Raw genomic sequence first — 19,474 nt, 5'->3', positions numbered from 1 at the left:
GCGATCACGGGTACCCGCCCTTCCCAGCGAGAGATGAGTAGCTTCGGCGAGGCTCGAAGCCACCTCATCACGGAGAACGCTTCGAGACTTTGCGCGACTCCCTCGGCGTCGTGTCGGAACGACCACCGGTCCAGTCGTCCGTCTGGGGATGCTCGACTTTGATCAGTCGCGAAGGATGGGCACAGGTCAGTTCTATAAGGCGTGCCTCTCTTCCTTTTCTCGACGGTGATACGTAGGAGAGTGGTTCGCCAGCCCCCGACGAGGGTACGCAGTGCTGAGAAGACAGTGTGACACGCGTGTCCTTTCTTTCGCTTTCTGTTTTTATTTTTATTTTCTTTCTTTTTTCTCTTTCGTTCTGTTCATCGGCAACGAGATCAGTTTTTCCCTTCTTTTCGCTGTCCATCGTCGTCGAACGAGTTTCGACAACTCCGTGACCCGACAGCTGACTCGAACCTGCGACCTGTCGACGACCGTCCGCTTTGCGTGCGCGCTTAATCGGTTCGTCCGATCGGTTCTGTTATCGGACGAGTTTTCGTCGTGGTTTTTTTTTCGCGCCCCGAAGAATTTGGTTTATTTTTCATCGCTAGTCGAGGCTCGTTCGGTGGCCCTGAAATGGATTCGCTTTCGACGGTTGACTTGTGAGCTTCCAGTTTGGGGTTAGTGTTTGAGCAGAGATTAGAATAGAGGAGATAGAACAGCAATTATTTCCGGTTGGTTATTAAACAGAGGAATTGATATTCGTGGATGTTTTCGGTATAAAATTGTTTGTTTGTGTGCACATTGATTGATGTTTCATTTGCACGGAGATACGTCAAGTTTTAGCTAATTTTTCACATATTTCTTTTTTTTAAGTACTGTTTAGAGTGTGCAGTGTACGTGAATTCTCTACGACAGTGAAAAGATCGAACGTTTCAAACGATTTTAAAATCAACTATTTCTTTATTTGTTTATAATTATTTTAGCCATAACGTGTAGGATACTAGCAGCTATGTGTAAACGTCAAAAGAGGTAATCTGTTGAGGTTGAAGGAACTCCTCTGATCGGGTTAGGTTGGTAGGTTTTTGGTGTGAGAAGAAGGTGGTTGGTTCCCCAGGCCAGGAACGGAAGCTTTGGTTGGCTTAGGCATGGCCGTGTTTTTCTTGCCGCGGATCATTAGGACGATTAGGGTTCCTCCGAAAAGGGGGAGAACAGATTAACGCTCGAGCTCTTCTTGCGGTCCGCCTCGCTTTCTTAAACGTACTCCTCTTTCCGCCAGCTTTTCACGTTTTTTTTTTTCAATTCAAACGTACAAATGCTCCGCGATACCTTTCGCGCCGGATTAATCGCACGGTTTAACCCCTTTGCCACGGGGACTTAAAAATTTCATCCGTAGAATTCCAAGCGCGGAGGTTGTTAAATTAAAATGCGATAGTTTCAGATTGTACTTTACATCGCATAGGAATTAATTTGTAATTCCTCGTTTCATTTCTCAGTATTCGTTCAGTTCTTTTATGTGGGTTAATTAAATATTATGAACGCGCACGACACAGTGAAATATTTATATAGAAACATGTGTTTTTTGTGATCTTAACTGTTTTTATGATCGAGGCGATGACTGTACAGGGATGTGAATGTAAGAGAATAGTGTTTGTTATATTTTTTATATATATTTATCGCCTTAATGGTATTATTTCAATTGTAAAGCTGTTAAGAATGATAAAATTAAATTTGTGAAACACAAATATGGGGAAGAAATTTTCAGCGAGAATCTTGTTCAAGTGTATAAGAACATAGAGTAAGATTTAAGTAGAAATGTCTGTGCATAGTCAGACTCACCGGAAACTATTCCCTTTCAGGCACAAAATCGTAATCAATGAATTTGTTTTATACAATTAAACCATGGAAAATGTAACTTTTTATATTTTTTGCTTTTCATATTCTGAACGTTCGCTTGTTCGCACAATTGAATGTATGCATTGATTTTGTTGAAAAGTAGCGATTTCGTTACATTCGTATCGCGATTATTAATTTCTTAATTTTCATGTAACCAAAGTCTAGCTGTTAATGAAATTAAATTTAAACTACAAATTAAATGGTATAAATTAATTGATTTATATATTGTAACAGCAAAAGTATACTCGAGTGAATTTCGATATTTTCAATGTAAATCACGTATTCGCGACAATCAGAAACAAATCGAGGTTTCATTCGTTCAGTTAATTGTTGGCCACAGTTCGATCGAGGCACGAAAACGGGAAAGAATATAAGGCAAGGGATTGTTCACTTTCGAATAGACAAAAAATATAAAAAGAAGACGAAAAAAATATTTGTAACACTTGTTAAGTAAATTTCTGTTGTAGGGGACAGATTACTTGATATACCGTGTCTGGTATGCGGTGACCGTAGCTCTGGAAAACACTACGGCATCTACAGTTGCGACGGTAATTATCAAGCTCTTCTGTACTTTAACTTTTCTCATAAGAAACGCTTTAGCAAACATTGATTTACCCTCTATAAGAGATAACAGATTCGTTGATTACAATTCGCTTTTGTTTAACGATTAGTTCGCTTGACAGCTGATCAAAAGTACCCGTTTACATTCAAGTATCACGATAACCCTCTAATCAGTTTCATTTCCTCCAGTAGATTCGTTTAAATCGCTTGTTGGCTATAACTGGATGATCGAAGGGCTTGAAGGGTGCAAATATCGCGCTACATTTTATTCAATATTCAATTATACTAATAACAAAAATTAATACAGAAATTCAAACTTACATGCTTGCAGCACAATTTCTCCACCCATCAAAGCCTTTAAATAAATCGTGAAATGTATAATTGTTTAATATTATCGTTTGGCGATATCAGAAATGTTAAATCCACGCAACGACCTGTCCGTCGGTGTGTAAGACTCGATCGACGCTCCTCTAACAGGATGCACGCATTTTCTTCTGTCGTGCACAGGCTGTTCGGGATTCTTCAAGAGGAGCATCCATAGCAATCGCAGGTACATCTGCAAGGTCCAGGGTGCCATGAAAGGGCGCTGCCCCATCGACAAGACGCACAGGAACCAGTGCCGCGCGTGTCGGCTCGCCAAGTGTTTCGAGGCCAACATGAACAGGGACGGTGAGTGGTTAGACTTGTAAATGGTTACATAGAATCGTGAGATCAGAGACGTCTCCTATAGAAACGGTATCGCAGGTGTGATTCCGCGCGAGGAAAGAATGCCACGATATCATAGGACACCGGGAGCGGCCTAATGGTGTGCTTGCCAGTCAAGAGGAGGGCCTCGAAGAGCTCCCAGCTGAGCAGGCTGTGACTGCCTATCTTTCTCCCCGCGGACTCTACACCCATTGTTAATTATAGCAGAGACGAAAGAAATAGATCCTCGCGTTGTAATCGCCAATCGATTTGGTCTTTACATAAACGATCGAGAATTTTTGGAGTCGCTGCTTTTGCAAACGCGAGATTAAAATCGAATCTGTTAGTTGACCGTTGATGAAATGGAAGAAAGATCTGAAGATGTAAAGAATATAACGGTACAAAATTGATTTGTCTCTCGAACGAATGAAGTTTACACTAGAACAGTCTATTTCTTCTGTCTTTGCTATACTAACAAATGTAGCTTGTTTAGTAAACATTTCTTTTCGCGTACACACAGATGCTTTATCGAATCGTAAATTCGCGACAAAATGATTGCACGTCTAGAAATATTTGTAAAATTTTCCCTCGCAATAAAATCAATTTGACACTAAATGTACCTAACACGGAAGAAAATATATTTTCCAAACAGGTTGGACGTTATCATTTATTCTGGCAATGTTCCCTCAGATTCGAGAATACTATTCTTCGACGATTGAAAATAAATCTTCGATAATTTTGCAATGAAAAAATGTGCCATCATTTTGCAGCGAATTTCGCTAGTAAACGAAGTAGAATTTCCAGCAAAGATTAAAGGTTCCTCTGATTTCTTCAGAATGTCGCGCCCAGTAAATGTATTATTTATTTAGAACACGTGAGAACGAATCTCAAATTCGAATGGACTAAATTTACATTCTCGTCGCGATTTTCGTGTGGTTTCACGGAGCAAAGATTTTCGTACCACGAATGCGCCGCAAGGACAGTGACTTCGGTGGCTATTGGTCAGACAGACCTTCCTAAGCAAACGTAGTCGCGGACCTAGTAAAACAGCAATCATGGTTAAACAGTCTGTTTGTCGTCGGTTTTACATGTGATTCATCGAAGGTCACGTTTAGTTCCGCCATATATACATTTCGCTATTATTTAAAAATATATAAAAATTGTTTATCACTTTCTCACTTTCTATCGCAACATGGATTAATGAAACTGATCAATTTTAATACTAAAAAAGAACTATTGACACGTCGAATGCCACTGTTCGTTTGTGTCAAATACACTTGACTGCAGAAATTAGATGAAATGCGAGAAAAATGAAGAGCAACGAAATCGCTAGTGAAAGTTCATTTTCGAGAGACGATTATCAGGCGGCATGCTGTGCGTCTCTATTAATCGACGACACGACGAGGGACCCCAATAGACATCGCTCGGATGCGAAGGCTCAATAACAAGTTTGCAGCGTCATGCCAGGTTTCGCTTTTCCATGATCTCTCACTTGATCATTACTTCGCGTTTCCACCTCTCGACACGCCGCCGCAACATTCACGTTACCGGTGTGTATTCCCTTCGACGAACGTCGCCGGCCATTTCCATTTAATTAATCAATCGCTCGAAAACGCGTAATCTCCTTTCGATGTAGCATTACACTATGTGCTCGACGAAAAGTTGGACAGTAATTAACATCTATTTAATACGAACTTTGTTGTCCTCTTTGTAAACCGTTCGATCAATTTTATGTTATTCTACCTGATCAACGAGAATACTTTAATCACTTAACCGGAAGCCTAATTGGATATCAAATTAACGGCTGTACAACGAGGAGAGACTTCAAAACAGAAACTGAGGAAAAACGGTCGCGTCCAAGGAACCGTGAACTGGAATACAAAAAATGTTCGAGTAAAGCGCGAACATGAAAAGGGATCTCTGCGTAGGGCGGTGGAAGGTTCGCCCAAGGAGCAGTAATACGAGAAAAATAGTGCAGACGGGGCAGGTGAATAAGAGGAAGCAGAGATACGAACGAGAAGTAAGAAAAAGGCGGGATGTAGCGGCGAGGCACGGAAAGAAATGTGGAGCATATTCAAAGGAAGGCAACGAGCGGGCGGAAGAGGGGCGGATGAGAGATGGAGGTACATATCGAAAGAGAAAGGCAGCCAGGGGCGGACCAGACCGCTCGATGGGGATGAGGGCGGCCAGGGTGTCGGGGGTGTTTAATGCAGGACGGGTGCTCCGGTTCCCAGCGGTTGCTGAGGCTCCAGACGCGAGTAAGAGAGGAGATTCAATTAGTGGCAGAGCTTCCTAACGTTAAGGAGACTTCACACGGGGTGAGGTGAGCCTCGCGTTCTTGCGTTTACTCCTTACCACCGTCTCACTCCCTCTTTCTCTCTCACTCTCAGTCCCTCTCGTTTATTTGCCCCCTTTCACGGTCATCATCCGCGAAAACGCACCGGCGTCTGCTCATTGCGAGACCCCTTTCACTGGCTGCTCTTAGTTTCTTGGAAATTAGCTGTACTCGCGAAGGCGACGGGGGTGAGATTCTTACACACGAACGGGATTGCGTGTTATTCTATCAGACGAAGTAACGCAGGTGATTCTTGCAATTATCGAGCGGTTCGAAGGTGGCTAAAATTATTGGAAGAAACTGATACTTTTAAGAGAGCAAATTGTTCTTTCCCAAAGTCTCATTAAAAATGAATTTTTCGTTTTGAATTTCGCGAGTGTCCGATGACTTCTAGACAAGATCCAATCCTTGAGAGATTTCCAAGTCTCGATGAAATGTTGCAATCGAAGTCAACAAGGAGCCATCCGACGAAGCTTTATCTAGAATTGAACTCTCGCCTCGGTACTTTCAACCACTGCGCGCCAACGAAACATTGTGAGGCGTCCATAAAACGTAGGTGACCACCGGGTAAGTGGTATATATTATGTATGCGGTGCCCGCCGTTTCGCGAAGCGCCGCCGCAGGCGTGCAATCATCCGGCCGCCTAACAACCCGGAGATCTCTAACCCCTCGCACCAGCGTGTACCAGCGCCCACCCCCACGGGAAATTCGTCCCTCCCGCGGTGTCACTAGCTCTGCCCGTCTACCTTGCCGACGAAATGCCCCGGCGGCCGCGCGCAGACCCGAGCTACCCGTATATTTCGCGAAATATGCCGTTAAACGATATCAGAAGATTACCAAGCGGCTTACCGCGTCGGATTTGTAACTTGTAAAGGGAAAGAGAGTGGGACCCATGGCGAGCTGTCTTCTATCCGCTTTCCGCAGAGGAGGCTTCCGTTTCATCTCGCGAATTTTCAAAGAATTATGCACCACGAGTGACTCTGCTCGCCTGATTTTGATTTGCCAATTTTCTTCTCTGTCTTTTTCGAGGTTCTCGTTCGCTTGATATTCGAATCTTGTTGCAAATGGCACATAGACTTTCGCAATAATTGAAATTGTCTTTTATCGTCAATTAGCTTCATCTAGTATGTGTCTTGAATTTAAATTACCGAAAATATGAAATATTTTCGTTCGACCTAAGAATTTGCGAAATTGGAGATATATTTAGTATGTACGTTTCGATACTATCCGATATGGATTCGTGTTAATCCGATAGGATGCAACGAAGCTTTTCAATTAACAGCAAAGCGCGCTAGATCAAGTCTTGACTTGTTAAAACGAAATAAACGAGCCCGTTGCAATTAGTCCCAGCCGGCCGTACGGTCAACATAATTTCCAGTGTACACATTCGAATCGCGGCTAGGCCCTTGGAATCCTCGAACTTCGCCTCGTTTCATGCCCAATCGATCGCGGCCCGCAACTTCCAAGTTTAAATCTCTTTGTTTCCGTTCATAATTCGAAGCCACCCTTTCTGGAAGTAACCCAAGCACTTTGAACCGGAATTAAACCCAGGCCGCCCCCGTGTTTGCCCCTTTCGCCGGTTGGAAATCAGGATTATTTCCGATACTTCGTTTCCAGGATAACTTTCCAGCGTTCGCGCTTCCCGCGTCCGTAGCGAAGGAAATAATTGGAATGACTTCGACCGCTGAGCGATACTACGGTTCGATCTAGCTTCCGTTTTCATTTCAAACGAAATACAAACGTTACCATCGACGTGAGATTTATTTTTAACAAGTTTCGAAGCATCTCGCGACACGATGCATCTCAGTGAAACATCTTCAGAAGAAAGATTACGAATTGACCCAAGTTCGTTCGAAAATCGAACTCCTCTATCGACAAACAGGAAAGGCGATCGCTATCAGCTCTGTTTCAACAACAAACGATTATATTGCGCATCAATTTGTACATTTCATCGTATACTTTGAGATGTCTGCTTTACGATATCTTCGCACTGTCAGTGACTTTCTTGAAAATCGCGAAACAGTCAACAAGCCTGCCAGCTGTGGTCACCGAGAAGTCCTCGCGAGGAAGCCACAGAGCGCGTGTCTGGACGCCCGCAGAGCTTCCCTTCCAGGCGGAGAGCAGAACCGTTTCGAGGAGCCGAAAAAAGGGGAAGGACGGTGAAAAGTAGCGAGCCTAAGGCGATGCCGTTTCGCAGGGCGATCGTTCGACCGCGTGCTCGCGTCGACCACCGATCGCCAACGAGGAAAGACGGACGCGAGGCGGGAAACCATCGACGGCAGGGGTGAGAGAACGATGGTAGGGCGCCGCGTGGGAGTGGACGGCTGGTAACGCAACGAAGCGAGGCGTGCCGTACACGCGGCCGGCAGCATCAATCCATCCACATAAACGGTAAACTGTAAAGCGGGATCCGAGTGAAGTGAGACGGGGGTGGAAGCGGGTCGACGCGAGGGTGAAAAGAGGAAGACAGCGAAACGGACGGTCTCCCTCTTGCGGTGGGACGCGTGATGTGTGCGGACGGAACGGGTCGTTGCGCTAAGCCAGGCTTTGATCGTCACCTGTCATACTAACGCCCGGAAGAGCCTGCCATGGACACGGTTCACAGAGCCACGGGAATCGCCATCCGCGAGCTTACGCATCTCGCGAGGTGATACGCGTCCGTCGGCGTACGAGGACTGCTCTATCCAAGCACCCCATTTCAGACCGCCCCGACGAAGAAAGGCGACGATGAATGCACAGTTTTGTAGCGTCGCTGGGAATTAAAGGGTTGACAGTGTGGAGCTGTAAGGAAAATTGAGAGGAGAGGGAGGGTTGTTCTTGAGTTAGGAACTATTAGTGGACTTATCGATGAAGCTGGATATATAGTAACCCTATGTCTTGGATAGGGGATATTAGAGTTATCTTAATATCGTATCATTTGGACGTTGCGTAGTTGAAAACTTGTCAAAATGGAGTGATTACTATGTAATACAGGTAACATTGAATTTTTAAGCAAAGATTCATATGGTTTTCTATCTACCTGGTCGCTTAAACACGCTGTACGAATACGTCGTCAATCTATTCGAACATCCCCATTTGTAAACGATAGAGTTTGTGTTCTAGGGATAACATGTTTGTAGATCATAGTATCTAGAGATATTTCAAAGTATTTCATTAATTTACGTGTTAGGTTCAATGCATTTTTTGTGCAAGTTGTAGTTGCACAGAGTTCGTAATGTAGATAACATAATCACGCTGGGACAACTGATTTGTGCCTGAATTTATGCAACTACGAATCTCCGTGTACAGGTCCTTTATGCAGGGTCCTATTGGACACATAATCCTGTTGGACAGTCCATTAATCATTGATCATCTCATTTAAACATATGTGAAATGTCACGCGCTGTCCCTCCTCTGTTAATCTGCATAACATACATACCTACTCGGGTCATAGATCGGGCAACAATTTCCGGGAGAGACAACAGATCAGATTCTACTAATGCCGTGTGTATCGCGTGGAACATAAAGTTTAATATTACAGACAACTTTTATCTCATCCCTTCGCACCGAAACTTATAGCTCTCTTGTACGAAAATACAAGATTAAATATTTTTAAATAACATTATTTTTTGTAAATCAAGTTGTAATACTTTTGTACAGGTTCCGTTAGAAGCTGTACTCGTTTTTCTTTGATAGAACATTAGTTAACACACAATCATTTGCCATCTTACTGCTTGAATCTAACAGTATAACGTTATACCCCAAAAAGGCAGTAGTATAAGTCAATAATATAGGAGACGAATAGTATTTTTAACTGCATCGATTTAAAAGAATATTCTCTTATTTTCTCAGAAAACCTCATATGATAGATCACTGAATAGATATTCATACAAGTATCTAAAATGATTTAAAGTAGTTAAAATCCTTATCGTAATTAGAAGGTCTGTTACATCAAGCTCAGTTCCCTCGAAGGTTTCAACCAAACAAACCTACTTCTATTTACACTCAAGCTACCTGTCATAAAATTACATCTATTAAAATCTGACATTCAATCTCATCAAACCATTGCGCCAATATAACGATGCACTCTTCTACCAGCAACACCTCGATGCGCTCGCACATCTCGAAGCTGGGCTTCGAAAACACGGTAAACGCGAACAAGCTCTTCGATGTCCCCGACGCGGCGATGTACAGTCGCATAGTATTTTTCGAAGGACAGGAAACAGGTTCACAGGGTCGGCACCCTTTTCCGGCATCCGTCGCGCCCAACACACCCTCGCGCCCTTACACCGTTTGTTACATACACGCGCGGGGACCATATGAATCTATCGGGAGTGGTAACACGTGTACGGGCGCGTCGTACACGCGGGTCCGACACACGAATCGCGAATTCGGCCCCTCCAATCGGCTAAAATCGTCGGCACGGAAACGTTGATGGCGATGCTGACGGTGGTGAAGGCGAGGCCGTCGACGGCGGTGGTGGTAGTGGTAGTCGATGTATCAACCCCACTCACTCGAGGATTAGCCTTCGAGATCGCTGACTGCTGAAATGTTCACAGATCGGTTTACCGTTTAGCAGGATAGAGAGTGTGAGCCACCGTGATCCATGGCCCGTGTGAGCACCGACCCCACGCAAGGGTGCACATCCACGGGAGGGTCGCGCGCACGGCACCGCGGCGCCCATTCGAACTTCGTTACTCCCCCAACCCGCGTATACGTACGTGCATCACGTGCTCCCGTTCTACGACCATGTCTGTCACTTGGTACACTTGTGCCGCATTATCCGCTTGCTTTTTTACCGTTCGCTCTCCCGCGCCGTTCCTCACCTCCTTCCCGTCCGCTTCTTTCGCTTGTTCGTCCACTTTTGCCACTCCACTTTCGAGTACTCTTTTTAGACTACTCCGGGAGAGGGTGAGGAATTTCATTTAATCGAGTTTCCGTTTAATTCGGCTCTAGTTCTATCGTAAGACTGTTGATCCGCTTAGTTTGATCTTGCTATCAATTGATACCTTGAATTCGTTATTTTATAGTAACCATTTCGTTCTTTATTGTACTCAAATTTTGTCTGCAACAAAGCAAAGCTTCATTTCAAGTCTCTAATACAAATTGCTTATGGTAAGAGAATAAACAAGTTATATTATATAGTCTACAATGTATAAAGATCCCCAATGATAATATGATAGGATAATATGATGTATAATCCTAATACGATTCGATTACATTATTTCCCTGCGTCTCTAATCCGTCTCATTCGCAGCTAGAAATTTATTCATCTTCACTGCTCCAGGGGAGACCGTCCCCGAAACACCACCCCCCGTTGCTCCCTTTTCCTTCGAAGCCTCCGCTCCTTCGCCCGCTGTCCCTCGTCTTATCGGCCTAACCCAAATGCTCGCATCCTCCAGCTCCGTTCGTCGCGTGACCTACCAGCGGTCATCCTCCTCCGTCCCGTTCACCCCCAGGATGAATGGGAGAGCGCGAACGCCTAACCTGGCCGCGTCGCGCGTACATAGCCCGACGCCACTCAACTGTGGGAACTCGCATTGTGGACCACACGTGGCACGCGAGTATTACGCTGGCTCGTGGCTTCTGTGTGCACTGGATGTAGCATCGTTCGCTGGCAAAGCGGGACGGAACCAGACGCGAGGGAAATAGGGGATGATGGAAAGAGAGGGAACGAATCAGGGTGGACGAGAGAGAGAGAGAGAAAGAGAGAGAGCGGGTGGATGAAAAGGGAACAGGGCGCGGTCCATTCCAGCGCATGCGATCCTAAATCCCCGCGTCCATTCGACGTCCGGATCGCGAGCACGCACGTACTCGAAAATCGTCCCCTTAAGCCCCCCCTCGCCCTCCATACTGGGCGAAAAATTGTCCCGGTGAATTAAGAGGAACGTGCGCTCCTCTAGCTACCCAGATCCGTCGAGACACGAACGTCGGGGTTGAAATTGGGGGTTTGTTCCGCGACGGAGATCAACGATGTCCGTCTGCGCGCGAATTCTTGCGTGCGACCACTTTTCGTGGATATTCGAACCGTTGATTGACGTGTTCTTTATTTATCGCTGGTGTTTCTCGTGCGAGGCATCATTAAATCGCCTCATCTATTCTGGGGTACGATTTTATCTATTAATTTCATTTCTTTTCCAATTTAATTTCACGTACACGTGTATTGTGTATTTTATTTTTCTTTTAATTTAATTTTATTCGGCTATTGTATATTATTATATATCTTATGTGGCTGTTGCAAGCCTTGCTAAAGTAAGTAATAATGTTTGCTGAACTGGTGATGTTTGCTGGACCATATAAAAATGATGTTAATTTAGAAAATGAAGATTTTTAAAAATATCTGAGATTAAATCGCAACTATCTATTTTTCTGATTACTGATTAATATGTTAAGACCAAAGGATAGGTACGCTTTATAAAAAAGAAGAAAAAGTCCTCGCTCTATAATTTAGCGCATGCGAAGTAAAAAACACTCCTGCTTACGATAAGAAAAGTAACGTACGATCTGCGTGATTTACACGAATTGTCCTTGTAACTAATTATTATATTTTCAATTTTAGTCGTATTACAATCGCATATCGTTTAAAATATATTTAAATGTTCGACAGTCTTTAATTCCCTTAGGTAATATCGAAGGAAACTTCTTTAAGGTACATCTGAACGAATTTCATTGATTGTTAGATTATTCGATAAGAAAATCCATTTATTTTATTTCAAGGATATTTCACGTAGCAAATTTAAAAGTTACATTTAATTATTCTATTTCTGCTGTCTTTTAACCAATTATTCTGAACGCTGACGTAAAACGTGATAATCTGTCGGGCATTAACAATCAAATTTAAATATTTTTACGTTGTTACCAGTAGTGTAAAAGCTGACACAACGTACCGAGAAACAGTCCGACAAAAAAGAGGAAGAACACTTTTAAAAATGAATTTTATATTCTAATATCTCGGCTGCGCGTAGCGTGCGAGGAGCTTTGCTTACAAAGCAAACAAGCACGTGGCTCTCGCTGGTTTTTCCCCCGGCTGAAAATTCTCCGATGAAAAAACAATTATTACTCTCGGAAAATAATAATATTTGTGCCTGTTCCGATGCACGGACAATTTAGTCGACGATAAAGCAAACAGACCCGAAGCGGATTTCACCTCGCCTTACTTTATAGCTAATTGGATGCACGTTGTATTTCTGCTTACAAAACGTATCGTTTCGAACTGGTAATTGATTTAAGAGTAGCAGGTATTTTTAACGAACCGTTCCAACACATTTATAATTGAGTACGCATTAGGTATGCGATCTATTTCAATTTTGTACTTCGTCGCGTTCAATTTTTTTCAATTTCCATTTCGATTTGTTGCTCGATCAGAACCGTACTTTCACATCTCCTATTAATATATTTTGGAAAGAGATAACTCTCAAAACGGGTTAATTTATTCCACTACGAAAGAGGTTAATACCGTTCTCCGATCAAAGCTCTAAATTGTCAATTAGTGGGTTTTCTTTAGACCACTTTATTAAATAAACACAGTAGAAAATAAATGATACAAATCTAAAGGAACCATAGATAAAAATATAATATAATACCAACGATGAAACCCGTATTTTAATACGTTTAAATTCAGATGCAGATGCACCTGGGATCCCAGCAAACGTGAACGAACCACGCCATTAAAAGGCGTTTCACGCTCGCAGCAGCACTTTGACTCCCACACTTTATTCGTCGAACGCCACGCGAACCTCCCGACCATGCGATACACAATCAACGCGAAAGGCATTCCCCAAGATGAAAATCAGCTGGAGACTGCTAATTGTCCCCGTAACAAAAGACCCCGTTCCCAACCCCCCGAGCTGTGACCTTCCTCGAAACGCGACCGGTTCCTCTCGAGTTCCACGCACGCGATCCCATCGTCAAGCGGATCGGCGAACGATATACTACTTACGTCGCCAATGGCACTGCGAGAGGTCGGATAAAGCGCAGATATTGCGACGCCAGTGCGAACGTGGGAATCCACGGCTGCTATCCGCTCAGCCTCATTAATGATGATGTGCTTGCCACCCAGTTGCAGTTCCATTCTCTCCCTCTACCTCTCCGTCTTCCACTACCTTTGTCTCCCTCATACGCGTACACCCCCACGTCCTCTACATATTTCAACGTGTGTACACCCGTGTCTGCTCGAGGATCCTGTCTTCCTCCGTCAACCTGCCCTCCGCGTCTACCACTCTCTTTCCACCCTGACGATGCCTTGACAAGGAGACCCCGTGGAAGCTGACGCCCGGCCAGCCACCGCATTTCACCCACCCGTTCCACCCTGTGCACCCCTCCCACCGCTCTCTCCATCTCTTTTCCTCTCGACGGATTCAAACCCACCCCCAAACGCGTACTATTCGACCTATCTACCGCTATTCCGCCCCGCCAACCGGGCCACGAGGAATACAGCTCGTACATCTCGAACAGGCCGTACACCGTTCCCTACCCCTGATCCCAATTCCGCGCAACCTGCGCGGACTTTTTCGCTCCCACAGTTAAGTTCTTAGGCGATATTAATAGGAGACCGCGTCGGGAGATCGAGCGAGGGACCGTTCTATCTCGTCGGATGATTTGTGATCACAGATCGCGCGTTCGAGAACGAGTTCGCCCTTTTTTTTCTCTACATTCCCTTTATTTTTTTTTTATAATTTGGTGAAAGAGGTTGGAGGCGGGAGGGGGGTGCGATCGTGAAAAGTGTGACGCGACCTTTCTTGGCGCGCGAACGAAGCGGAAGATCGTGGTAGGGTTGATTGGACGACGTTGAATAGTTTGATTTCTAAGGCGCTCCTCTTTGAGACGGATGGACGCGAGGGTTGCTTTGTTGGCGGATGACGCTTGTAGGGGTGAGATTAGGATCTCGTGGACAAGGCGAGGTTATTTTCTACCTGGAGGTGGGGGTGGAAGACTTAATTGTTTGTGCGGGAAGATACAATTTTAGATGAATTCGTCTTCTTTAGATTACTTTAGGGGTTGTGGAGATACACAGTGGGGTATGCGATAAATAAACAGTCATTTTATATGTTAAATCTCTTTATATTAGAGAAAGGTAACGAATAGAGACATTACTACGTTCTACTTGCATAGTTCTATGCAATAATAACAGAAACACTTCGCTCGGCATGCAATTTCTATCGCTCAGATCGTAGCTCTTAATCAGTCATGCACTCACACTGACAATCACCATTCAGACTACAGTTCCATTGAATTACGCACGCAAATAATTTATTCTAATCCACTGTAATTCTCATTTACAATTTTCCGACGTATAATTGATACTTTTGTGATATAATTCATCCTATTTAAAGGAATTTACAACCCCGCATTCAATCCTACGCGCTCCTTTTTGCTCCCCTCATTAGACGCTTGAGTGGCGTCGACAGAATCGTTCAAGGCGATACTCTGGCATTAAGAGATCACTTGCGATCGTATCGAAGGTATATTTCAAATATTAAACACTATGTACCAAGAATCACGGTAGAATATTACAAGTTACATTCTAAATATTTTACTGGACAGCAATTGGAGAGTTAAAAATACTGTCAACCAGTTCCACGTTATAATAATTTAATATTCTTCATAAAAGAAAATTGAATAGAAAAATAATCTAAATTCCTCTTGTAATTGTTTAGCGGTGCAACACGAGCGAGGTCCAAGGAAACCAAAGCAACATCAACAACAGTCATCGATCGCGCCACCTTTACACAGCGATCGATTAAGGGCTGGTCTTGGTTCCCCTTACGTGCTCCTCCAGCAAAGGTGTGTATAAAGTTCTTACCAAAACTGTGCTACAAATTTACAGCTGTGCTACTATATATTATAACTACGCTACTTACCATTTCAAATAAGCGTCTCTCAATAACACTAAAGAAATATTTGTTTAAATCAAACATCACACACACAGTAAGAAAGTAACGTTACCTTGGAAAAACTTCAATCATCTGAAATTTTATTGTATCCAACAATGAATTATCTTAATATTAAAACTGTACACCTAGTAGTTAGATCTCGATAACTACTCAAATAAAAGGACGCTAAGGATAATATGTGCAGAAAGTTCAGGTGCGACCAAAGGTTCTCGCCCTATCCACGACCAGTGGCACTGGTACAGAAACCACCAGAGGACTCCTCTTCGTCCCCAGCGCCGTTGGCTCTGCCCCATTCTCCATCAGCTACGACCTTCTACTCGGCGTCCTCGAGCGTCGCCCTAACGCCACAACCACCCCTTCTCCAGATACTAATGTCCGCGGAGCAATGCCAGGTAAGTAATTCTCTCCGATTTTCTGGTGATTCCCCCCTCGAAAACTTTATAACCCACAAATCTGTCCGTTTCCACGCGGCAAACTGAAACTGAACGATCCACGACACGGCTTTGTCGTGTCCTTTCGCCCCTCGTTTCGAGTTCGTTGCCGCGAAATTAGCTTTTTATGGGACAAACAGATACAATGGAATTTGTTCGTATACAATAAGCAGCGAAATTGTTTGCAATTTAGTATACAAATATAAAGATTAAACGATCGTGTCGTTTATATTTTGAAATGTATTTGCATCTCTATTCGCAAGGAACTCGTATGGAATGCGCCGTTGCAATCGGAAACGGAATACTCTCTGGAACAAACGGAAACTAGTCACACTTCCACGGGGACTCTGCCAAATGCCAATCCGACGCGAGAGCTATTACAGGTAGCAAATTATACCAGGAATTAATTAAAACAGTTGAAATAATAAAGTTGATCTAGTAATTCACAAAACACTTCTTTGAACTTTATTATTGTTCGTGATATCTTAAAATATCATCTAATATTCTACTGTGCATTGTGAACGCGCTAGAAAATTTCAGAAACAATATTTATTTATGTATTTCAGGAAACTACAGCCCGTTTACTGTTCATGGCTGTAAGATGGGTTTGCTGTCTACCACTGTTCCAGTCTCTTTCAAAGAACGATCAGTTACTGTTACTCGAGGGATCCTGGACGCAGCTTTTCCTCCTTCATCTAGCACAGTGGTCCGTGTCTTGGAACATTACTGGCTTATTGGAGGACGAGCAAGTGAGGGCAAGATTACCGGACGAGGCTACAACGAGTCAACAATTAAATACAATCCAAGTAATTAACCCAATCGTCGCGATATTTTAACATTTGTAATTTCATTTTGCATTGGATATCTGAGATTTCATTTCATACGTTATATTTTAGAGAAATATAGGAGAGAAGTAATCGTTTTGCCAGGCTTTGAATCTTAAAGCTTGAAACAGTTCTTTATATTCCAACAACTATTAATCATAGAAGCGTTATTCATTTTCTTGCTAATTGCAAAATCTTCTTCTTTTCAAGTAATTTTTTGTTTTACTCGTAAAATCATATTTTTAATACAAAAATATTAAAACTATAGTTACTTCAGATTGCACGACGATTCAGCCAGACGCCGCTGGCTGTGTCCAACTAGCTGAATCTACTTACGTCTGGCTGAATAACTTGCGGTTAATCACAATTTAAAGAAATGTAGCAATATAAAAGAACGAATTTTGGTAAAGAAAAATCGTAGACTTACGTACGATACATTTATGCTTCAGGATACGATATGCCGTTTTAGACAACTCTCACCAGACATGAGCGAATGGGGATGTATGAAAGCGGTAGCGCTGTTCACTCCAGGTAAGAAAATTTCACAAATATTTCAACATAAAATACAAAACACGTGCACACACACGTTCATGCAAATCTAATTATAATATACACAATCTTTTCTCAACTTATAATTCAATATAGTTAAACAAATACATGCGAGAATTCTCGAAAGAGAAGGGATTTTCTGAAACAATTACTTTCATGAAAAAGAAAAAGAAAACTAAACTGCTTACAAAATTAACTTTCATTTAAATCATTTAAATTGAAGATATATTTGACGATTCGAGGTTGAAATTGCATCTGTTCGAAATGTACGTCAAATAAATATTTCTCGATAATCGCGAGCTCAATGTAAATGACGCACCCGACAGAAACAGAGGGGCTTCACGCCAGCGAGTCGATCAAAATGTTGCAAGATCAGGCTCAATGCATCCTGGGTGATTACACGAAGTCGCGTTATCAACGGCAACCGGGCAGAAGCGGGACGTTGATGCACGTGGTCGGTCGTTTGACGTCCGTCTTCCCGAAATTGGTCGAGCGTCTGTTCTTCCACGAAACCATAGGCGAAATTCCCATTTCTCGTTTGCTGGTCGACATGTACCAAATGAAAGGGCACACCAACTGAGGCCTGTTAAGCAGTATCCAACGCGTACGTGAACGTTTCCTCTGGCTTTTCGACGTCTTTCCGACAGCTTAAACGAGCCATCGTCGGTGGTGAAACGAGTTTTTAAAAAGCTCGCAGCCAGAGACTGAAAAACTACGAAAGATCGCTCGCCTTTTCGCGAGAGATCGATAAATCTTCGCTGACCTTGAAGCGACATTCAGTTGGACGGATTGAAGGGCTTAGGGGATGAAGGTGTCGCGTGATATTTGTTTGAAAATTGAGTCCCTAGAACGAGTGATGTTTATATGGAAAATTCTTATATAAACTACATTGTCTCATTGATCCAATTAGTGGATAAAAAAATACAGGGATGCGACAGATCAATTTTAAACTCAATTTAAAAGGTCGCCTACGCCTGCTCTAAGCTCTTTAATTATAACGAACGAATATTTGTAAAGCTTTATTAGTTATGATTTTGTATAATTCGCAGTAGGTATAAATTTCGTTTTTTTTTTGTCCCCCTTTTGTGATCATAGGACCTGGGGTTTTTAGAAAACCGTAATCGTAATAAACTGTAAGATACCGTTTGGTAGCTTAGGAGTTCGTGAGAGTGTTACTCGTACAACGTTTGTAAGAAATGGCCATCACGGTTTATGTTTCCGTAATACTTTTTACGACGATACTGCCGTGTACAAAGCACGCTCTTCGAGATGTTGAATCTTCGAGGAAAGGTGAATCTAGTGTTCATTATTCTTCGTTTCTTCTGAAATTTGATTGCTTTATAAGCAAGATTTACGTAGCTGTTGAATTTTCATTTATTCACTGTTGATATTAATCTTGACAATTCGTTTAGGTCGATCGAGGAATCGAAATTAATAGCTCAATAAATAGAAGACACCCTTCATTAGCCAAGCGAATCGTTAGTAACAAATTTTACATTCATTTTCTATACGAGGCAAACATAATTTTCAGAGTAAAAACTGATCCCGTAATGGGAATAAACTTTCATAAGTAACGGATATTCTACTAATTTGTAAATACCTTAATAATAGAACGTTAATTAATGGTTATTTACATAGTCAATTACACGTTTTCCTTGTGATTCATGTGATATATATTTAAATTATTTATACGATATATTTTTTAAACGTATTTATCGGCATCTCACACATATCAATGTACGTACTTACTTCCTCTTCCACATTTGTAGATAGTATTATCAAAGTGTTATTATAATTGTAATTTAACAGTTGTATCTTGTATTACAATATATACTATAATAATGTATAATTGTTTTAAAGTTATGAGTGACTTCACTTGATACACGATCGTATTTGTTACTACAGTGTATTCGATATTCACTGGCATTAATACATTTGTTGTAAAAAAGGAATTTTTTCATTTTATAGAACAGACACAATGTTTTATACGTATACATACGTACGTGTAAGAATTACTTAGCATACAAATGATTTATACGAATCCGTATATATACGTATGGAAACAGCGGATAACTAAAATGAAATTATAAAGAAAAAAAAGTCACTTACAATTAGCATTAAAATAATGCTTTCTCCAATCCATCCCCTATCTATGTACAAAATTGATATTTCATTTAGTAGATTAGTCTTTACACAGATATTCGCCGTGATTCTATAAACCTAATGTACTTAAAGAATATAATGATACAGAATAATTTTTTAAACAATTGTTGGATCGCTATTGTAATAAAGATATTAAAATACTAATGTTGTTTGACCAAAAGACAATTATATTGGTAATAACTG

At 42.3% G+C, this 19,474-nt stretch overlaps 1 protein-coding gene across 1 annotated transcript; it reads left to right on the top strand.

Annotated features, from left to right (window-relative positions):
* Positions 1 to 148: 148 nt before the first annotated feature.
* LOC143433006 (nuclear receptor subfamily 2 group E member 1) lies at positions 149 to 17,708 on the top strand. Its single transcript, XM_076910046.1, has 9 exons — positions 149 to 185; positions 2,340 to 2,420; positions 2,941 to 3,102; positions 15,088 to 15,214; positions 15,509 to 15,716; positions 16,019 to 16,138; positions 16,322 to 16,561; positions 17,029 to 17,110; positions 17,455 to 17,708. The coding sequence occupies exons 1-9, from the start codon at positions 149 to 151 to the stop codon at positions 17,706 to 17,708; spliced, it is 1,311 nt and encodes a 436-aa protein (XP_076766161.1).
* Positions 17,709 to 19,474: the final 1,766 nt, after the last annotated feature.

The sequence above is a fragment of the Xylocopa sonorina genome, chromosome 2 (genome assembly GCF_050948175.1).
Source record: "Xylocopa sonorina isolate GNS202 chromosome 2, iyXylSono1_principal, whole genome shotgun sequence".
Taxonomy (NCBI): domain Eukaryota; kingdom Metazoa; phylum Arthropoda; class Insecta; order Hymenoptera; family Apidae; genus Xylocopa; species Xylocopa sonorina.
Note: the sequence above shows the minus strand (reverse complement) of the source record. Positions and strands in the feature narration are given on the sequence as shown.